Here is a 16571-nt window from a genome sequence, read left to right as displayed (position 1 = left end):
TCCTTTGACTAGAAACTGGCCACTTGGAGTGCCTCTGGTGTGGCTGTAAGGAGGTCCTCCATTGTGCATGTGGCAGGACTCAGGCTGCATTGTAGTAAGTGTTCTGTGGTTTGCTCTTCTCCACATTCCACTTTGTAGCCCCATTTCTTATTAATCGCTCTGCATCTCGTGGTCCAGAGCACAGTCTGTTCAGTGTCTTCCATGTTGCCCAGTGTTCTGTGTGCCCAGGGGGGAGTTTTTCGTCCGGTATCAGCCATGGATTGAGATACTGGGTTTTAACTTGCCACATTTGGACTATTGCTTGCTGAGGTGTTCCTGTGAGTATCTCTGTAGGTCTTAGGAAGCTATTTCTTGATTTAAGGTGTTGGCTTGCTGGCTATTTATTATTTATTTATTTATTTATTTTGAGGTTTTATATACCGGCCCTCTCACCTTCAAAGAGGGATTCGGACCAGTTCACAACATGTGTTAACATACAAAAAAATACAATAACAACACAATGCCACTTAATTACACGATTAAAATATCAGCACCATACACATTAAAACATTATCATCCCAGTTAAAAGAGCCAAATCGTCCAGCTAATATCCAAACAGAGGATGGGCCAGAGATGTCACTGTCTTGGTCTTTCATTGCTGGGTGTTACTTTCCGACGGATGTCAGGTGGTGCAATACCGGCTAAATAGTATAATTTCTCATGCATTGTAGGTCGTAGACATCTTGTGATAATGTGGCATGTCTCATTAAGAGCCACATCCACTGTTTTAACGTATAGAGATGTATTCCACACTGGGCACTCAGCATTAGTGCCCAGTGTGGAATACATCTCTATACGGGCACTCAGCAGCAGAGTAGCGAAGCGCAAGGGCAGATGTCTTCACTGTATCTGGTTGTGATCCCCAGGTTAAGGATAAATATATAGGGAAAATATGTGGTCAAGGGGAAGGTGATGGGAGGAATGAGAGGTGTTAACAATGAAATTAATAAAATGTCATCAAAGAGAAGAATGTATAAAAGGAGAAGGTGCAAAGAACATATAAAAGAACTGTTATATGAAAATGAGATGTTTTAGGCAAATACGTCAATGGAAATTAAGTGTAAATAATATAATGCAAATCTGAAGCAATAATACACACACACACATATAAAGTGGAGAGTGATTGGAAACAAATAGAGTGAAAATTCAGTATCTCAGTAAGATATCTCAGTGTGTTTCAGAAATACAGAAACCATCATGATTCTGAATTGTGTTTAGTAATGGAAAAGATTAAATGCAATTTCACAAGTGGCATTTGGAAGGTGATATCTCCTTGCATGAAAGGTACATGAATGTTTGGTCCTGTGATTGTGAATGTGTGCATAAGCATGGTGCATCACTCTCCTTTTTCATAGAGATGTCCACCAGAAACCTGACATTTTACAATGGGAAAATAAGTTATCCATGAAGGAGAAAACAAAACTGGTGCATTTGCTGCTCACACAGGAAGTTCCTTGGGAGCCCGATATCACAGAAATGGATCGATACAGGTAATGGGACTAAAACTTGCATAGGTGACCTGGAACCAGTGGGATATATGATATATATCCCTCATTATAAGAACTGCTATGCTTGATTCTTCCTGAAAATATTCATTTGAGGACAATCACAATTATTTGAGAAACGAAGTTATTTTTTTCTTTTAATCATTACTTTAAATAACAGCACTCCATGCAGTCATGCTGGCCACATGACCTTGAAGGTGTCTACGGACAACACTGGCTCTTGGTCTTAGAAATGGAGATGAGCACCACATACAGCCATAGAAAGCAATATTAATAATGGAGACAAAATGAACTTAAAGGCTTTATACAAATCCCCCCAACAAGCTAATAACCGCAGAAGCAGAGAAGAGTTTTTATCTTTCTCTCTTCAGGAAGGCAGTTCAACAAATATGGGGCAATTATTATTGTCTGTTTTTGGAGCCTTGCCATTCAAAGCACAAATAGTAATTTCTAATGTGGTGTTGGAGGAAAGTTCTGAGAGTGCCTTGGACTGTGAGAAGATCCAACCAGTCCATCCTCCAGGAAATAAAGCCCGGCTGCTCACTGGAGGGAAGGATACTAGAGACAAAGTTGAAGTACTTTGGCCATATCATGAGGAGACAGCAAAGCCTAGAGAAGACAATGATGCTGGGGAAAGTGGAAGGCAAAAGGAAGAGGGGCCGACCAAGGGCAAGATGGATGGATGGCATCCTTGAAGTGACTGGACTGACCTTGAAGGAGCTGGGGGTGGTGACGGCCGACAGGAGCTCTGGTGTGGACTGGTCCATGAGGTCACGAAGAGTCGGAGACGACTGAACGAATGAACAACAACAAATGGTTAAAGCTTGTGCAGCATGAGCAGACTCTTGTCTGTGAGAGCCTTAAAGATTAAAGCATAGGCAAAAAGCAAAATTTCTGTGGAATAGTGGTGCCTTTATAATACACATTGAACTTGCCCAGAATCCCAACATACCTCCTGTCACACCCAGCACTTTTTAACCTGTACCCATCACTGGCCCGGCCCTGGTTTTTATTGCGTAATGGTGTAATGTTTTGTCATTGCATATGTTTTTAATTTGCTTTGTACTGTATTGTTATTGTTTGCTGTTGTTGTGTTGAGGCCTTGGCCTTTGTAAGTCACATCGAGTCCTTTGGGAAATGCTAGCGGGGTACAAATAAAGTTTAATAATAATAATAATAATAATAATAATAATAATAATAATAATACTTAGGGTGTTCAGAAAATACTCTTACAAGTTCAAAACAACTCCTTTCTTCTATTAGCACTAATCCAGGTACAATCTCTTTGCAGGGCTGAACTGGGGCAATGTTGCAATGCTTCTGTCCAGTTAGTCCTGACCAAGGAAAACAAACCTCTAGGATCAAATATTACCTGTTTAGAGGGTGTTAAAGTAGCTGTGGAAGCTCACCTCCTAGAGCTGCTGCCAAAGGTGAGTGACTATATAGAAATAGATATATATAGCTATGCTTCCTTCCAGCTAGTCCTTTTAGAGGCATTGCTTTTGGATGTGGGAAACTGTTTTGACATAGCAAAGGTGCAAACAGTATGGGAAGGAGTACATATGAATAGTAGTGCATATATGTTTACATGCTGACTGCCCAGGCCCCTTCTACACTGCCATATAATCCAGATTATCAAAGCAGATAAACCACACTATCTCTTTTAAACTGAATTATATAAGTATGCACTGCCATATAAATCCAGTTCAAATCAGATAATCTGGATTTTATGTGGCAATGTAGAAGGGACCCCAATCCCATGACACCATCATGAAATGGTTTCCCAACTTTTATATAGAGACTGGAATGCTTTTATATAACTTGGATATAGTTTGGATAAGCTAAAATAGGAGTTGTTTGGGAGCCTGATTGCCTTTGACCTTGCCCACCACTAGAATTTACCTCTGAAGAAATTATCTAAAATTGAAGTTGGGCCTTGAGCTGGAAGGTATTTCCAGCTCAGGAAGGTATTTCCCATCATGGAAAAAAAAAAGATCTTCAACAGTAGAACTTCAATTTTCTGCATTTCCCACCCTAAGCTTATACTCGAGTCAATACGCTTACCCTGTTTTTTTGTGATAAAATTAGGTACCTTATATTCTGGTCGTCTTATACTCAAATATATACAGAATATTGTCTTTTACTAGAATAAATCCTTCACCCTACCTGTATGAAAATGCTTTTATAGAATCTAGAACACTGTAGTTTATAGAATTAAAGTGGAAGAGGACTCAGATCACAGAGTCAAATTCTCTGCTCAATTCTCTGAGTTGAAGGTAAATTACTACCCAAATTCATGCTAAAATGACATGGAACATAGCAGATAGAGATGCCTGCAAGTTGTTAGAATGGTTAATTCTGGAATAATACTAACTGCATGAATTTTTTTCTGTATTTCATTTGTACATTTATTTATTTTTTTAAAAAAACACATTTTTTAAAAAAATTGTTACCACTCCCTGCAAAAATCTAGGTATCGCCTTTCTCACATTCTCAGTATAAGCATTGTGCTATGGTGGGCAATAGCGGGATTTTGCGACAAAGCCGCTGTGGACACGAGATCGACCAGGCAGATCTAGTCGTCAGGTAATTCCTTCTTTCTTTGAAAGTAATGGGTTATATTTTAAGTAGGAAAGGCCATGGGTGTTTCCATGTCAGTATTCTACATATATCCACCAGCCTTGTCCACACTCCTTTGGAATGTGTCCAGAGGAGAGTGACTAAAATGATCAAGGGTCTGGAGAACAAGCCCTATGAGGAGCAGCTTAAGGAGCTGGGCATGTTTAGCCTGAAGAAGAGAAGGCTGAGAGGAGATATGATAGCCATGTATAAATATATGAGAGGAAGCCACAGAGAGGAGGGAGCAAGCTTGTTTTCTGCTTCCTTGGAGACTAGGACGCGGAACAATGGCTTCAAACTACAAGAGAGGAGATTCCATCTGAACATGGAACTTCCTGACAGCAGTGGAACTCTCTGTCCTGGAGTGTGGTGGAGACTCCTTCTTTGGAAGCTTTTAAACAGAGGCTGGATGGCCATCTGTCATGGGTGATTTGAATGCAATATTCCTGCTTCTTGGCAGGGGGTTGGACTGGATGGCCCATGAGGTCTCTTCCAGCTCTTTGATTCTATGATATATGTAGAATACTGAAAACTGAAACTGCCCCTGTCAGACAATCAGTCCATGTTGATCAATGTTCCCAACATCAATTAGCAGAGGCACACCGGGGTTTGGAGGAGTTCCCCATCTTAGGGATGGTAGATGCATTCTGTTTTTTATCTGCTAATCTCCATGGAAGAAGAGCTGTGACCTCGAAGAGACAACCTCCTCACAATGACCTTCAGGAGTCTTCAATTATGCTTGAGGTCTTCTGATGGCCTCTGGTCTATTCACCTTTGTTCTTGAGGGCTAGAAAGGAGTTTGGTCTTCTTCACCTCCAATGCCATGCTCCTTCTATCTTAGATACATGTGTCAAACTCAAATCCGGCCCACCATCTTATTTTATCTGGCTCTCCAGATGCTGAAGTACAACTCTTGCATTCCTCATCATTAGACATCATGACTAGAATTTAGATATAAGGCTTACAGATATGATGTCTGACTTTAAAATGTCCTTTAACCCAGGGGTCCTCAAACTTTTTAAACAGAGGGCCAGGTCACAGTCCCTCAAATTGTTGGAGGGCCGGATTATAATTTGATAAAATCATGAATGAATTGCTATGCACACTGCAAATATCTTATTTGTAGTGCAAAAAAACACTTAAAAACAATGCAATAATTAAAATGAAGAACAATTTTAACAAATATAAACTTATTAGTATTTTAATGGAAAGTGTGGGCCTGCTTTTGGCGATGAGATAGGATTGTTGTTGTTGTTGTGTCCTTTCAAGTCGTTTCAGACATAGGTTGACCCTGAGTGAGGACCAGGTAAAAAGTACATGGCAGCTAATGCGGTGTCAAGCCATGTAGATGTACTCGCACTCTCTTTGTCCCTGAAAGCAGAGGGAGAAAATTAGAAAAGCTTTAAAACCTCAGCAGCAGGTCTTGATTTTATTTACAGAGCCCAAAATACCATGTATTTGACAGCTGACACTGAGCCTGATGCTTTTTCCCCCCAAACCAGGTTCAACCTTCCTCCTTTGGAGTTCCCTGAAGATATCGGAACTAAGACAAGCTTGGTGACCATCAACCCCAGCATCCTTAAAGATAAGTAAGAGGATATGAGCATCATTTAAGACATTCTTAACTCTACATCAGGTGTATTGACTTGTATGAATGATAATAATGACGTGTGTCTCTGTACACTTATAGCATTTTAATCCATAGTACCACACTGTAATTTGAGAATTTTAAACACCTTATAGAATAGTATTTTAGAATTCTAAGTCAGAGAGCTGGGATTTCATAGTTACATTGGGATCTTAGTGCTATAGTGTTGTGTGAAACGGCTACAATTACAGCTATAATTGCATTGTGTGAATGAGATTTGAATCAAGATGTGCATTTTTACCTCAAGACAAGCATTCATAGATTTTCTCCACCATTTACTTCTCACTCAAGCCTCTGCATTTATCTATGCAGACTATCTGTATATCACCCTGGCACAGCATTATACCGTATATACATGAGTATAAGCCGACCCGAATACAAGCCAAGGCACCTAATTTTACCACAAAAAACTAGAAAAACGTTTTGACTCAAGTATAAGCCGAGGGTGAGAAATGTAGCTGCTACTGGTAATCATCAGGAGGTTAAATGTTTATGAGTATTTACATAAAACTGTAATTTAAGATAAGACTGCCCAACTCTGATTCAACTAGTATTCTAACCTCCTTCAATGTAAATGTGCTTCTTACCTATTACCTATAATGATAGAATAAAATAATAAATGTAATAATATGTAATAAAAATAATTATAGAGTAAATAATGGAAATTTAATAACAATAGTAATAATAATAAAGTAATAAATGTAATAATAACAATAATAGAGTAAAATAATAAATGTAATACATATAATAATACAGTAAAATAACATAAATGTAATAATAATAGAGTAAAATAATAAATGTAATAAAAGTAATAGAGTAAAGTAATGTAAACGTAATAATAATAATAGAGTAAAATAATAAATATAATAAAAATAATACTAATACCATAGTAAAATAATAAATAACCTTGACTCGAGTATAAGCCGAGGGGAACTTTTTCAGCCTAAAAAAGGGGCTGAAAAACTAGGCTTATACTCGAGTATATACAGTAAGTTATCACAAACTTTAGTTCTTCAATAGCTTTTGGAACTGGAGATGGCAAAGGACTGAACCATGGAGCTTCTCACACAAAACATTAATTCTACCATCAAGCTCTTTCAAAAAGCTGGCATACAATTCATGCCTTTAAAGGGCCATGTTTTTGAACACGCTTCTCATTATCATTAATTTCCCTCTGCGTACAATAAACACAGATTTCACAGTAACAGATGTGGTCAAAATCAGTCTGGAGCGAGTACACACATCAGGATAGCTATTGCTAAACTCTGTGAGCATCAAGCTGCCATATATACTGTATATACTAGAGTATAAGCCAATCCGAATATAAGCCAAGGCACCTAATTTTATCACAAAAAACTGGGGAAATCTATTGACTCACATATAAGCCGAGGGTGGGAAATGCAGCAGCTACTGGTAAATTTCAAAATAAAAATAGATAGCAATAAAATTACATTAATTGAGACATCTGTAGGTTAAATGTTTTTGAATATTTACAGAAAACTGTAATTTAAGATAAGACCCTCCAACTCTGATTAAACCATTATTCTAACCTTCAATGTAAATATGCTTACGTATCCTTCCAAAAATGATAGAGTAAAATAATAAATGTAATAAAAATATTAATAATAGAGTAAAATAATGGAAATGTAACAATAAACAGTAATAATAGAGAAAAATAATAAATGTAATAATAATAAATGCAACAACAACAACAACAGAATGAAATAATCAATAACATTGACTCGAATATAAGCCAAGGGGGGCTTTTTCAGCCTTAAAAAGGACTGAAAAACTCAGCTTATACTCTATCTTATACAGTACTCATGTATAAGTCTAGAAAGTTTAGCCAAAACCCTGGGTTGCCTTATCCACAGCTTGAGCAACTATAGAACTTTTATTGCAAATTCTATAACCTATTGGAAATTCTATAACCTATTGGAAATAAGTGCACCATCACCTTATTGAAAAGGTAAAAATGATGTCATATCCATTTGGCAAGTGTTAATCTCTGTGAACATGTGGGGACCACCTTTTGAAAACCACAAGTCAAGAAAAGCGTGACCTTGTTAGAAGTCAACTCTTAGAGCAAGTGATATTCATAAGCATTCATGTAATGGCACACAGGTAACTCAGCTGTTAAACTGAAGAACCATGTCTTTAAACTGTCAAGGATAAAGGCATGACAGTAGAAAAATATATTTGGTTAGCAGAGGATGGTTGTTTCTTTGAAGTTGAAGTTGCCTGTCTACTCTCCATTGTTTAAAATACGCACTCAAAAGACAAAACAAAGTAGTCTTCTTCAAAAAATAACATATCTTGTTTACTCATAAACAACTTGTATTAATTCACCATGGAGGCACATTTCTTATTAGAGTTCAGTTAGATAAGATGTAGTTTCTTTTCTGTGTTGAATACACAGGGTATGATACTTAATCAATCGTCCATTGTCTATAAGTATAGCTGTACTCACTGAAGTCTATAAGTCATATTTCTCTACTAAAGTCCAAACAGCAACATGCATCCACCTCCACTGAGGTCTGATGCAAGCTGGATACAACATGGAGGCCTGTGTCTGAAGCCCCTCCCAAACAGGTACAGTCAAAGTGGCAAACCAAAATGTACATACAATATAGGTTAACAATTATACCCATTTACAAAGTTAATGGAGGCTTGGAAGGTTACTATTTCCAACAACTTTAACTCTTACAAAAACAAAACAAAAATGACCATCCCCTTCTCTGAGTAGAGTGGCGATGGGTGAGAATTTCGCTCACCAGGGAAAACCTAAAAACATTCATGCTTTCCCCTCTCTGTGAAATATGGTAACTCACCTTATTCATGAATCATATCAAAATCTATAATTTTCACCCTAAAATCTTCCCTGGTGTCAAGTATTTATTTATCGTGTCAGGAGCACCCAGACATTTGTATTATATTTTTAACAAAACAAACGAACAGACAAAACACAAAGTTTGCAAGCTTGGTAGTTGATTAAATGTCCTTTGACCAGTATCTGGCCACTTGGAGTACCTCTGGTGTTGCTGCAAGGAGGTCCTCCATTATGCATGTAGCAGGGCTCAGGTTGCATTGCAGCAGGTGGTCAGTGGTTTGCTCTTCTCCACACTTGCATGTCGTGGATTCCACTTTGTAGCCCCATTTCTTAAGGTTGGCTCTGCATCTCGTGGTGCCAGAGCGCAGTCTGTTCAGCACCTTCCAAGTCACCCAGTTTTCTGTGTGCCCAGGTAGGAGTCTCTCATTTGGTATCAGCCATTGATTGAGGTTCTGGGTTTGAGCCTGCCACTTTTGGACTCCCGCTTGCTGGGGTGTTCCAGCGAGTGTCTCTGTAGATCTTAGAAAACTATTTCTTGATTTAAGTCAAATGAGAGTTTAACTATTAAACTAGAATCCAGTCAGGAACAGCAGCTCCCTCATCTACACCCAGAACCGATAATTATAATATAAAACTTTATTTATACCCTGCTCCATCTCCCCCAGGGGGGCTCGGTACGGCTTACATGTGGCCACGCCCATTAGTACAGTACACACAATATAACACAAAAGCATAACAAAACCAGAAAATAAAATACATAAAATGCAAAACCAATATAACAAGCGACACAACAGTATAAAATCAGACATTAAAACACAAAAGATTACACTGGGCAGGACCAAATTCAAAGATAAAAATTTAAAACACTGGGAGATAGGACAATGTAAATTATCGGGGAGGAGGATCCGGGAGTGAGGAAGGATTTAATTGCACGAACCATAAAATAAAGTGCTTCTGAGGTCATTCTGTGCAAAGTTTGATTAGGGAGTATCTTACATTCAATCAGTGAAGGCACATTGGAGCAACCAGGTTTTCAGATTCCTCCTGAAGATTGCCAGCGTGGGGGGCTTGCCTAATATCTCTGGGGATTGAATTCCAACCAACAACTACTCAGCGTGCTGGCCAAACACAAGAGGCTTCTTGCATGGCAGAATGGGGCTGAGTTGGATGACCCTTGTCTTTTCCAATTCTATGATTTTATGATTCTGAGCACCTACTTTTCTTCCATTTTTTGAAAGCAGGATTCTTTTTTCCTCTAGATTCCATTTCTTGCAGCAAGAGTGGGATCCCTATGCAGATGCCCTGCAATCTTACATGAATGCTGTCTTCCTCATCCCAGCCTTCACTAATTCAGGCGATAATAGCATAGCCTACCATGCCTTGTATACCATGGAGGCATTAGGGTTGGGAAAGAAGGTCTTCTTCTTGAATCCAGAGTACCAGCGCAACTTGACTGATTATTGGAGGAAGGAAAGCTTGGCGACACTACGGCTCTCCTCCGGCTTCGTATTTATCAACGTGGCTTTAGAGTTTTGCCAGCACATCACCCTCTATGGCTTCTGGCCCTTCTCGCATGACCTGGATGGACAGGCTGTCTCTTACCACTACTACGATGACATTTTGCCCGATGATGATGCACATAACATGTCCACTGAATTCTCACGTTACGTTCACATGTATTCCCGGAATGTGTTGCTCTTACGATATGGAAAATGTCGGTGAGGTATGTGTAGGAATGGGACCCATGAGCAAATAGAATGAAGAATAAGTTTCCATTACAACACCAGCTGTATGACTTATTATCTGGAAGTGTGAAAAATTGGTAAATTTGTTTGGCTTTGGAGGAAGCTGAGATTTAGGAAGTCACACATTCTCCTTCCCTGATTTTTCTAGAAGGGGTATTTTGTCCTAGCAGTTCTCGCTTTTTCTTTTTCTTTTTGCATAATGATTTTTATTAATAAATAACATAAAAGACATTAAACAAAAATTTTGAACACACAAATGATTAAAATATCCTACAGATACTTATATATTGGTTTTTAATACAGCGAAAGTAGGAGAATATCATAAAGAGAGAGTATAAAGATCAGAAAAAAGCATAGAAATGTAAAAAGAAAAACAAACAACAATCACCCCAAAAACTCACCTGACAAACAAACACTTATCAATTTTTCCTTGTCATTTCCAGATCGCTTCTAGTGGTATTATTTAATTCCTTTTCCCAATGTTCCTGATGTAAATGCCGCTTTGCGTGTGTTTTAAGTCCTAACCGAGATAATTCTTTATTCTGCTTTTATAATCATTTGTATTTGTTGTTTTTTTTAAAAAAAAATGTTAATAAAGCTGCTCTAGTCTGTTCTATTTGATTTTGATGTGTTTTGGGCAATTTTTTGGGTTAAAAGGTCCATGTTCATAATGTCCATCACTTTTTCAATCCAGTTTTCTGTTGTTGTTATTTTTTTGCCTTCTTTTTTCAAAGCTGTGCATACAAATCAAGTCGTCTTTTGCAAGGCACATAAAAAGCATAAATGTGCTTCTAGCAGGAAACTTCATTTTTGCTTATGGCTGGGTCTGCACTGCCATATATTGCAGTTTGGAACTGTACACCCATACAATGCACTTTACCTGCATTGAACTACCTTATATGGGTCAACATCGACCATATAATGCAATTCCAATCTGGCAGTGTAGATCTAGCCTGTATCCTGACTGTTTTGTTCTAGGCACATGGTGAACCTCCACTATCTATTCCCCCAAAATCTTTCTCTCTCTGCCCACCTTTTCTCACTTACTTACATCACTAGTAGTAGCACAAGCTTTCCAAAATGCTTGCTAAGATTTATCTCAATAGCACAACTGATTTTTGCCTAGTATTAATTTTCTTTGTATATTTCTTACTGCTTATAGCAAAATATTGTCATTCTCATTTCACTGGAAGAGCACAGAATGGCTCAAATAAATACAGATGTTTGGCTTCAATACCCATTGGTCTTGGTGGCACTGGCTATTCTTGGCAGCAATTCATTAAGAACCTTTCCTGTTTCTGCATTTGGTAACATAACATGGATAAATAGTAAAGATCCAGTCCAATATCATTATGTACACAATGATTCCACACCTTTCTTCAAGGCTAAAAATAAGCAGAAACAGAGAGGAAAAGAGATTAGATACATTCCCAACTGTCATACAGGAGACATGTGGGAAGGGAAACCCTTAGTCTATACCAGCGGTTCTCAACCTGGGGGTCGTGACCCCCCGGGGGGTCGTTTGACCATTTTGGAGGGGTCGCGAGGCCGCCTCCTTAGGCCCTACCCAAAAGGCTGCGAGGCAGCCGAGGGCTCCTTTGCGCGGGCCTTCCCTGGGCTCCTTTGCGGCCTCGCCACTCATCGAGGCTGCGGGGGAGCCCAGGGAGGGCTCGTGTGAAGGCTGCCTTGGCTCCCTCCCGGCCTCGCCAAAAAGCAAGGCTGCGAGGCAGCCAGGGACTCCTTTGCGCGAGCCCTCCCTCGATTGTGGGCTGGATTCAGAGTGCTCTTTGGTTGTAGGTTAACTATAAACCCCAGCAAATGCAACTCCCAAATTTCAAGATTCTATTTACCCCAAACTCCACCAGTGTTCCCATTTGGGCATATTGAGTATTCGTGTCAAGTTTGGTTCAGGTCTATCATTGTTTTAGTCTACAGTGCTTTTGGAGGTAAGTGAGCTACGATTCCAAAACTCAAGGTCCATGCCTGCCAAACCCTTCCAGTATTTTCTGTTGGTCATGGGAGTTCTGTGTGCCAAGTGTGGTTCAATTCCATCATTGGTGGAGTTCAGAATGCTGTCTGAGTGTAGGTGAACTATAAATCCCAGCAACTACAACTCCCAAATGACAAAATCAATCCCCCTTAATCCCACCAGTATTCAAATGTAGACATATCGGTTATTTGTGCCAAATTGGGTCCAGTGAATGAAACTACATCCTGCGTATCAGATATTGACATGGCAATTCATAACAGTAGCAAAATTAGTTATGAAGTAGCAATGAAAATAATGTTATGGTTGGGGGTCACCATATTGTTTGAGTCCACAATTCTCTCTGGATGTAGGTGAACCACAACTTCAAAACTCAAGGTCAATGCCCACCAAGCCCTTCCAGTATTTTCTGTTGGTCATGGGAGTTCTGTGTGCCACGTTTGGTTCGATGCCACGTTTGGTTTGGTGGAGTTCAGAATGCTCTTTGATTGTAGGTGAACTATAAATCCCAGCAACTACAACTCCCAAGTGTCATGGTCTAATTTCCCCAAACTCTACCAGTTTTCACATTTGGGCAGATTGAGTATTCTTGCCAGGCTTGGTCCAGATCCATCATTGTTTGAGTACACAGTGCTCTCCTGATGTAGGTGAACTACAGCTCCAAAACTCAAGGTCAATGTCCACCATACCCTTCCAGTATTTTCTGTTGGTCATGGGAGTTCTGTGTGCCAAATTTGTTTCAATTACATCGTTGGTGGAGTTCAGAATGCTCTTTGATTGTAGGTTAACGATAAATCCCAACAATGATACCACTGAGCTGCTAGCTTGTTGACTGAAAAGGCGCAGGTTCAAATCCAGGAAGCGGCATGAGCTTCCGCTGTCAGCCCTAGCTTCTGCCAACTTAGCAGTTCAAAAACATGCAAATGTGAGTAGATCAATAGGTACTGCTCTGGTGGGAAGGTAACGGTGCTCCTTGCGGTTATGCTGGCCACATGCTCTTGGAGGTGTCTATGGACAACGCTGGCTCTTCGGCTTAGAAATGGAGATGAGCACCACACCCAAGTCAGACATGACTGGTCATAAAGTCAGGGGAAAACCCTTACCTACAACTCCCATATGACAAAACTAATCCCCACAACCCCACCAGTATTCAAATTTTGGTGTATCGGGTAATTGTGCCAAATTTGGTTGGGGGGTCACCGCAACATGAGGAACTGCATTAAGGGGTCACGGCATTAGGAAGGTTGAGAACCACTGGTCAATACTAAACTAACTAAACTGTTCCTCATTGAGGACTTGAGACTTGGGCAGTGTGGGGTTGAATTCCGACTACCAGCTTCGAATGATATGCCAGCTGCGACCCTATCTATATTTGGAGGACATAAAGATGGTAGTGCATGCGCTGGTAACCTCAACATTGGACTTCTGCAATAAACTCTACATTGCGATACCTCTGTACCAAGTTTGGAAACTCCTGGTTCAAAAACGGCAGCCAGATTGGTTATGAGAAAATTATTTATTTGTTTTGGACATTTATAGCCCGTCTTATCTCGACCTCCGCAGAGGGACTCAGGGCGGTTGACAACAAAAGCATAAATATGCATCTTAGATAAAAACAGTGTAAAACATTATACAAACATCATAAAACAGTAAAACATTAGAACAATTGCCGGAGTTAAATCGTCGTCCTACACACAGTCCATTAAACCATAGCTCTACCATCACATCATTCTAGTCCACAAAGATCTGATCCCACAGCCAGGATTTCACCTTTTTCCGGAAGGTCAGGAGGGAAGGGGCGGATCTGATTTCACTTGGGAGGGAAATCCATAGCTGAGGGGCCACCACAGAGAAGGCCCTGTCTCTTATCCCCACCAATGGTGGGGTGACAGCAATCAGGGCCTCCCCGGACGACCTTAAGGTTCTAGGTGGTTTGTAGCGGGAGATATTTCGAACAGGTAAACTAAGCCAGAACCGTTAAGGGCTTTATAGGGCAATGCCAGCACTTTGAATAGTGCTGGGTAGCTAACAGGCAGCCAGTGGAGCTGGCGTAGCAAGGGCGTTGTGCGCTCTCAATATCCTGCTCCTGCGAGCAACCTGGTTGCCGAGCGTTGGACTAGCTGAAGCTTCCAAACTATCTTCAGAGGCAATCCTACATAAAATCTGGGAGTGAGTATATAGTCCCTGTCCTAAAGTCACTCCACTGGCTGCCAATTAGTTTCTAGAAAAAGTACAAAGTGTTGTTTGTGAGTTTGAAAGCCCTACATGGTTTGGGTCCAGATTACCTATAGGATTGGCTTCTACCGTGCAATCCACTACGAACACTTAGGTCCTCTTGGAGATGGCTACTCCAGCTTACCAACTTGGTAGAACCTAACTGGCGATCATTACCCAGAGGACCTTTTCAACGGCTGCCCCAAGACCGTGGAACGACCTGCCAGGAGAGCTCCAACAGTTAAATGAATTTTCGGAATTTAAAACCCGTCTAAAGACCTATCTTTTCTGACAGGCCTACCCAGCCGGATTTAAGCATGAATTTTAAACTTGTGCCCTGTGTAATTAATATGTATTTTAGAGAAATACATTTTCATCTGTGTATTTTTGGACTTTTGCAATGTTTGTGTGTTCGGCTGTGCTTTGACCTCCTCCCCTCCCCTTAAGCCATGACCCGGCGGGTAAGAATTTAAATTATTATTGTTGTTATTATTGTTATTATTTCAAGGAAAATAAACATAGAAAATGTCCTAACTTATATTTTCCCCAAAGGCCATCTAGAAGGTGTGGGGGAGGGATTTTTGTCACATTTCATGCGCCCTGAGCCATTTCTTAGAAATGAATGGGTAGTGACAAAAATGCCACCCATAGGTCCTTGAAGGAATTTATGGGCAATTTATTTCTGGGTATAGTTGAAGCACACCAGTTTAAAGTCTTCTGGGGCGTTAATATGGCGCCTTGGCCTTCCACGGTTGACCACATCTGGTTTAGAAGATAATTCCAACCCAGGCGTAAAGCTGTCACTGACACTTGCCCACTTGTAACCGTAGGACACCTTCAGCATACATGCTGAGATAATACGAGAACTCTGTGGGCATGGCATGTACCCCGGGTTTGGGCAACACGTTATCATAGTAGTGGTGAGGAATGGATTTATTGTTCAAGTCATATGAGAAGGGCCAGAAACCATAGAGGGTGATGTGCTGGCAGAACTCCAAAGCCGTGCTAACCAACATGAAGCCAGAGGAAAGCCGGTTTGTCTCCAAGCCCCTTTTCTTCCAGAAGTTAGCTAGGTTGTGCAAATACTGTGGGTTCAGGAAGAGAGCCTGCTTCTCCAGGCCAAAGTCCTCCAAGGTGTACAGCACACGGTAGCCCAGAACGTTGTCTCCCACAAAGGATAAAACAGGGAGAAGGAAGGTGGCATCTCCGTAAGAGTGAATGGCTTCTACAAAGGATTTTCGCCGTTCCTGCAAGAACTTGAATCTGCAGGAAGAAGGAAAGGCTGCATTCAGAATTTGAAGACACATATTCTTACAATATCATTCACACATATTCCCAAAATTTCAGATAGATGAACATAATCAAGCAACATCAGCATACAGTCATTTTGAGTATCATTTGAGAGAGGAAAGTGGGGTACAGCAATACCAAAAACATCAACAACAATATCATAGAGACCTCATGGGCCATCCAGTCCAACCCTCTGCCAAGAAGCAGGAATATTGCATTCAAAGCACCCCTGACAGATAGCCATCCAGCCCCTGTTTAAAAGCTTCCAAAGAAGGAGCCTCCACCACACTCCGAGGCAGAGAGTTCCACTGCTGAACGGCTCTCACAGTCAGGAAGTTCTTCCTCATGTTCAGATGGAATCTCCTCTCTTGTAGTTTGAAGCCATTGTTCCGCGTCCTAGTCTCCAAGGAAGCAGAAAACAAGCTTGCTCCCTCCTCCCTATAACTTCCTCTCACATATTTCTACATGACTATCATATCTCCTCTCAGCCTTCTCTTCTTCAGGCTAAACATGCCCAGTTCCTTAAGCCGCTCCTCATAGGGCTTGTTCTCCAAACCCTTGATCAGTTTAGTCGCCCTCCTCTGGACACATTCCAGCTTGCCAATATCTCTCTTGAATTGTGGTGCCCAGAATTGGACACAATATTCCAGGTGTGGTCTAACCAAAGCAGAATAGAGGGGTAGCATTACTTCCC

The 16571-nt window shown here is 40.5% G+C and overlaps 2 protein-coding genes across 3 annotated transcripts in view; one reads left to right on the top strand and one right to left on the bottom strand.

Annotated features, from left to right (window-relative positions):
* Positions 1-1396: 1396 nt before the first annotated feature.
* On the top strand, positions 1397-10547 carry LOC132779310 (alpha-2,8-sialyltransferase 8F-like). The gene is made up of 5 exons (XM_060782998.2): positions 1397-1529; positions 2836-2974; positions 4018-4130; positions 5666-5752; positions 9901-10547. The coding sequence occupies exons 1-5, from the start codon at positions 1444-1446 to the stop codon at positions 10361-10363; spliced, it is 888 nt and encodes a 295-aa protein (XP_060638981.2). The 5' UTR covers positions 1397-1443; the 3' UTR covers positions 10364-10547.
* Positions 10548-13888: 3341 nt separating this feature from the next.
* The window catches only part of LOC132777683 (alpha-N-acetylneuraminide alpha-2,8-sialyltransferase-like), a 35341-nt gene continuing 32658 nt past the window's right edge, over positions 13889-16571 (bottom strand). For both annotated transcript variants that reach the window (XM_067469781.1, XM_067469780.1), the window contains exon 8: positions 13889-15850. In XM_067469781.1, coding sequence (XP_067325882.1) covers positions 15388-15850 — 463 coding nt within the window. In that variant the 3' untranslated portion in view covers positions 13889-15387. The remainder of the gene's footprint in view (positions 15851-16571) is intronic.

This window comes from Anolis sagrei, chromosome 6, assembly GCF_037176765.1.
Source record: "Anolis sagrei isolate rAnoSag1 chromosome 6, rAnoSag1.mat, whole genome shotgun sequence".
Lineage (NCBI taxonomy): Eukaryota > Metazoa > Chordata > Lepidosauria > Squamata > Dactyloidae > Anolis > Anolis sagrei.
Note: the sequence above shows the minus strand (reverse complement) of the source record. Positions and strands in the feature narration are given on the sequence as shown.